Raw genomic sequence first — 6133 nt, 5'->3', positions numbered from 1 at the left:
GTAATAACCCCATGCCCTCCGGCTGAAGGGGGGTTTGAACCCCTTTACCCCAGGAGTGCTGCCAAGTTTACTTTCAACCTACCGGGTCTTTCGGCATATTGATGGGATTTATGTGTCAGAGTAACACCATGGTAGCAGATATCCAAATGAACAAAGTGATAAAAGCACATTTCATGTCTTACCTTCATGCAGATAGTCTGACATTTTACCCATTCCCATTAGGAATTCAGTGGATCCATGCTGCCACTATGGACAGTCCTTATCCGGGACATCTTAATCCTTTGACACAACTCTAATCTGGAGATGTTGGGCCTCTCTACTTATTGTACTATCCTGCTGTGAAAAGATGCGGCTAACCGTTATAAGAACTGACAACTTGTATAGGAACTGTCTAAATGATACGATATGTCCCCTACTGTTCCTTTCACAGTGTTTTTAGAATCCTTTTCATGTTGCTCTGTCTAAAATCCAATTTTTGACCCATTTCTTTCATCTGCTTCCAGGTTTGCGGAAAGTTAGGCATAATTGAAGTGGACTACTTTGGGCTGCAGTTCACAGGCAGCAAAGGAGAGAACCTGTGGCTCAATCTGAGGAACCGGATCTGCCAGCAGATGGATAATGTGACGCCCTGTCGACTGAGGCTACGGGTCAAGTTCTTTGTGGAGCCCCATCTCATTCTGCAAGAACAAACTAGGTATGTTTAGAAGCTCATGCGCTGTGTAGATTTTTCACAAATATCATATGACGCGCGTTGTATTTGAACAGAGAGAATTGGATTTGACCACTTCATTTTACCAAGTACCCACAATCAGATTGTCACCATAAAATTAAATCTGGCCTGTTTTTATTAAAATCCACTTTTATTTCTGTACAAGGACATGTGATGTGTGATGAGCAGCACATGGTGGGGTTAAAAAGAGCCTTTAAGTGTTCCCAGAGCATAATCTGATCAGTTTTTTTGATTCCAATACAGTGGAATGCCCTGTAGTAACCTCCTCCCCAGCCCCTTCCGGGGTTACTATAGTTCATTTCAGTGGAGCGCCAGGCAGGAAACGTGATCCAGCAGCTCTGGGACTGTGCTGCTCTGTGTCTGCCCCCAGGGACCATCTGTATGACGGCCAGGACTTCTGTTGCTGCCCACATTAAGCTCAAAATAACGTTTGTTGTGCATTTTTTTTGTGGCTATTTTTGTCTGAACAAAAGCACAACACTCAGTTTGACATTTTTGCTGCTGCCATTTGGAAACTGTGCGACGGGTTTTTGTTTTCCCTGAAATAAGTCACCATTATGAGTCACAGGAGCAGCTGGTTTTCACAGTGCTTGTAACAGTCTTTTGAAAGTATCGGGTTATACGTTTCCATGTGTGCTTTGAGGTGTTTGACCACATTTATCCTAAATGTTACACTTTCAAAACAAAATAGCCAGCAAAAGTCACTACAGCAAATGATGTATTGTAACCACATCTTCCCCTACATCTCCTCTCTTTGCCAGATAAAAAAAAAAAAAAAGTTGAAACAAAGTAAGTGTTGACAAGGCTAGATTCTGACTTGGTGTTCCTAGCCACAGTTTTGTTTGAAGGTGCAAATAGTAGTTTGTTTGTTTGTTTATAGCCCTCAGAACCTGTCCAAAATACATTTGTTTTACATGTCTGTGATATCATGGGTGTGCCTTCGGCTTCAGGCGGCACTATGAGTGTTTGATATAGTAGAATTGGAATCACAGATGTGAAGCAAGAGCACACTTGAGGGAAAATCTGTTTGGCATATAACCACGCTTCCTTTACCCTCCCTCCCTCACACACACACACACACTCACACACACACACAGCATGACTCTAGAGCTGTTCATTAAACTGACACATATCTGCCTTGGCCAAGATCTGTCTGGCATTCCAGTATGCCCGTCCTCAGTGCCTCCCCAGTACATCCACAACCCTGCTGTCAGCTGTTTCTCAATCTCTGCCCTCCCCTCACTCTACTCTATCAAATATAAGGATATCAACTTTGCTTTATCTTCTGATGTTTTTATTACTGTCAGATATAAACTGCCCCTGATCACACTCCCCTCTCTGTCCATCTGACTCACCCTCCAACTCCCTCTTCACCTCACCCTGACCCACATTTGGCCTTTGAAGAATAAAGTAAAAGGAAGCGAGGGGAGAAAGCATGAGCATGGAGGGCACTTGGCTGCATGAGCTCTGACCTCCACTAGATTAGCAGGGGTTATCAACAGATGGCTGGTGGAGGGTGGGGATTAGGCATTGTGAAAAAAGATTTCACATAGGGATGTGAGTTGTCAGGCAAGGGTATATGGGGTTGCTGCTAATAAATACTTATGGCACCATGCTATCAAGATGTGTTTAATTTTGGCTCAGCCCTCATGTCATCCGTCTGCTCAGGTGTGATGTAATTTAAATGGTGCCAGTGTTTGCACTGGCTCCAGTTGTGGGTGATTTTTGGGAACCAACACACAGCTCTGCGAGTTCTACTAACTTACAGGATCATGGAAAAAATACACAGCATTTTTCTGAATTACCATTTTGTATTTTCATGACTATTTATAGTAAAAAAAAAATTTTTTTTTTTTTTTACTTTCATTTAAAGTTTCTAGCTTAGCTTTGAGGTAGTATGGTCATAATGTGAGCAAATTAGTGATTTGAGGACCTGGTAGGGAACTGTTTCACTCTTTGTGCTGTCACCTTTGACCTACTTAGGCTACTACAGCCTCTGCACAGCTTGTTTGTACTGCAGATATGCTCCCCAGCAAACTGGCACACTTTATTGTGTTGCACATTTTTATTACTGGCATGCATACAGGCCGTTTTCAGTGCATGGAAACATCTTTTTAACTAGTTTTTGGAATGTGTCCAGTTCTTGTCTACAGAAAACTCATCTTTGTTTTTGTATTTGCCAAGCCAACTTCAGGACTCCTACATTCACTTTATAGTCACACAGCATGCTCTAGTCGCTGTTAGGTATTTTTAGTCAGATAGATATTAGATAGATACTTTATGTATTAGAAATGTTTAGTGGAGATAGGATGTCTAGTTAGACTGTTAAATGCTTAGTCATGCTTATGAGTTTCTACAGGGTACATCTGGTCAAGGATAACTAGAGAGAAGAGTTGATGACTGTCAGCAGACAGGGTGTTTAATATTATTACGTGTATAACTGTAGCCTTAGCCATAATATGTTCTTATGTTTAAGTCACGACATGTTACTAGAGGTCGTGTGAGAATGTTTTTAGTTACACACCACTTAACCAACAGACTCACACATTGATTTGCTTCATGTTTTGACTACTGCTATGGCCAGAGCTTTTAACAGAGACGTCTCGGTTGACGTTTCTGTGTAGTATGGGGCTAGCCCAACCGAGGGGATATAATGTATAGGCCTGGTGGGTTCAGGGTCTTTCATCTTACATCTGCCTGCGTGCATGTTGGAGGTGCAAGATACCTGAGCGTGTAATGTTAAGTTTTGGCTGTGTTCATGGAATAAATCAGCACTGTTTTGTAGTTACTTGGACTGTCTCGTCTCTGAGTCAGTATGGTAAAAAGTACCGGGTACAACATCGCTCAGTTGCAAGTGCATAGGAGATTGAGTAACTATTCTCAGCAGTGATGTGGTTTTAACTGAAGTGAGGGCTGGGCTGTTGTTCTTATGCCCTTATAGGCCTTATTATACAACCTGCCCTGGACTGAGTGCACACAGAGCTGCTTATATAAGCCACTGTGTACTCTGCTGACACGTAAAGCCTTACAGGTCGCTCGAACATTCATGCTTGCATGCAGCTGTACACGACCATATGGATACTTTTAATTAGGTTTCTTTTTTTGCAGGGTCTACTCGTGCTGGAAAACGTTTGGAACACACAAATACTATTCAGACTCAAACCCACATCTTCATAGTATTCAGACCAAACATTGTGTACTGGCTGCTCATAACACTAATGCCTAATCTTATTGTCCTCTGAGTTTCTGTTTTGGACAGCACTGAACCTAGACTAATACAGGATTTTCTTTAATCTTAATTTATTTCATGCCAGTAAAAAAACAAAATCAGTCCTATATTTCTGTGGTGTGTTACCTTTTGGGCACAGGAGACACTTTTATTGGTTAATACAGACACAAGGGCCATCAGCATCAGCCTGTATTACCTGCATCATTAAACACCTGTTTGATTTCTATATGTGAATGTTTCCCCTTCATTACTACTCGTATTTTGCATTCCGATCAGGCAAACCATTGGATACCCTCAAAGGGCACTGCTATTAGCACTGGGTTTATCAGAGGTCCTGATTGTGAACCTCTTTACCCCCATTGGGGCTAAGATTACCTTTAACTTAAATACCAAACCAAATGCATTTTAACAAAGGAAGATGAAATCTAATCTTTAATCAGGTTTCAACTTTTTTTTTCTTCAGAAATTAAATTTGTGCACATATACTGACACCTTTCCTCAAATGTTCCTTAAGTATCACCAACTTGTTTGACTTGTCATTGTCAAACAAGTATTCAAGAAGAAGTTTTTGACTGAGCTCAGAAGTATAGTTCACCCATGAAAATGACAGACGAGCACTATCTCTGACATGCCTTGTTGACAGAACTTTCTGCAAAAACAAGAATGAATTCAGATCACACAGGTTATCCTTTTCATTTCACCATGGCAGGCTACTGAGATGATTACACAAGATGCACGTGGCCCTGCAAATGTTCAACACCACCACCTAAGTTATTATCAGCATTCTCGGTTGTTGGTTATTAGTTGCTTTAGCTTTCCCTATGCGTTTCCTTCCTGTTTGTTGCACCCCCGTTAACCTCGTTCTGGCTTGTCTTGTTTGAAGTCAACTTTAGCCCTTGCCTAAGAATGATAGAATTGTTATTTGTTTGGTTCAGGAGTGTGGGATTCATGTCTGACTTTAATTACCATTTTACCATCCAATACACAACCACCAGCCTCTAATCTAAGGCATTAAGAATACAAACTGTTTCTTTGTTCTGTCGCTGTGTAGCCTTCAATTTGTCTATCGTTTTGCAACTTTCTACTAAATGGCACGATTAAAACAACTTTTTGGCGTTTGTCTCTTGACTTTCGATTCAGCCCACACCTCTGTCTGGCAGAGGTTATTATTGTTCACTGACATCTAGTAACCTCACAGCACACAGGTTCAGGCAGTGTGTCATCTCACTAGCTTACATGCCGCAGGTCTGAAACTCTACTGGTAATTGGCTGGATGAGGTGCGACCTCTACGCAGAGGTGTTAGGTTTCAGTTTGTTGGAGGTTTAGTTCTTCTGGGGAAATTCTGCCTACTGGTTGAACAGTAGTTGACGGAAAACATCAAAATGAGACAATGGTTTTATAGATGAATGGAGTGAGAGATTAGTTGGCTTGGTAATGAGTCTCTGGTTACTTGGAAAAGTTTTGTTTTGTTTTTTCTCCTCCCTTCTGGTACCAGAGTTTGTATATATATTGCTTTTTTTAAGTTGAAATGGTTCATTCCATACCCAAACTCTGCCCTGTAGCCAATTACCTATTTTCAAATATTCCTTCTTGGGATTCTTGCTTTAATTGAATTATTCCAGTTTGGCAATCGAGTATTCAAAAAGGCTTTCAGTACCTTTTTCCTCCCTCACAACCACAGTTTTGAATAGCATGTGTTTCTCCTGTGCTTGGTTAGAATTCACAGCATTATGGCTGGAAATGAATAAGCCTCATAAGAATATCGTTATCTATGAAGGACAAAATGATTATGTGGCTACAATTGAATATAGGGAAAGTGAGTCAGGAGACTTTGGTCTCGGCACAGACTTCCTGGCATTTAGTCTTTGTCTGAGAGCCAGTCTAAAGAACAAGGCAATGTTGTTGTTTAAAGTACACTTGACGGATGACTCCATAATGAATCATGCAAATGTATCTGAATAGTAAAGAGCTGGTTCTTGAAATGGGGACTCAAGTATACAGAGGGGTCTCATTGCTAATGGTGCAAGTCTGATGCAGCCTGACATCCTCACATCCCAGCAAGCGATGGATTCTATGATGGTCTAGCTACTAGTCATTAATCTGTTCTGTTGTCTTTTCATCTTCTTTATGGGCCTGAGTAAGCTTGATAGGTCTGTAGTGGACTAACATCTAT

The 6133-nt window shown here is 41.2% G+C and overlaps 2 protein-coding genes across 2 annotated transcripts in view; one reads left to right on the top strand and one right to left on the bottom strand.

The window, feature by feature from the left end:
• Window positions 1-6133, bottom strand: part of dtnbp1b (dystrobrevin binding protein 1b) — a 555482-nt gene that overhangs the window by 77391 nt on the left and 471958 nt on the right. The gene's annotated exons all lie outside the window — the stretch shown is intronic.
• mylipa (myosin regulatory light chain interacting protein a) overlaps window positions 1-6133 on the top strand; it is a 22856-nt gene that overhangs the window by 1079 nt on the left and 15644 nt on the right. The window contains exon 2 of the mRNA XM_020597487.1: window positions 504-694. Within this exon, the coding sequence (XP_020453143.1) occupies window positions 504-694 (191 nt within the window). The remainder of the gene's footprint in view (window positions 1-503; window positions 695-6133) is intronic.

The sequence above is a fragment of the Monopterus albus genome, unplaced genomic scaffold (genome assembly GCF_001952655.1).
Source record: "Monopterus albus unplaced genomic scaffold, M_albus_1.0 scaffold34.1, whole genome shotgun sequence".
NCBI lineage: Eukaryota > Metazoa > Chordata > Actinopteri > Synbranchiformes > Synbranchidae > Monopterus > Monopterus albus.
Note: the sequence above shows the minus strand (reverse complement) of the source record. Positions and strands in the feature narration are given on the sequence as shown.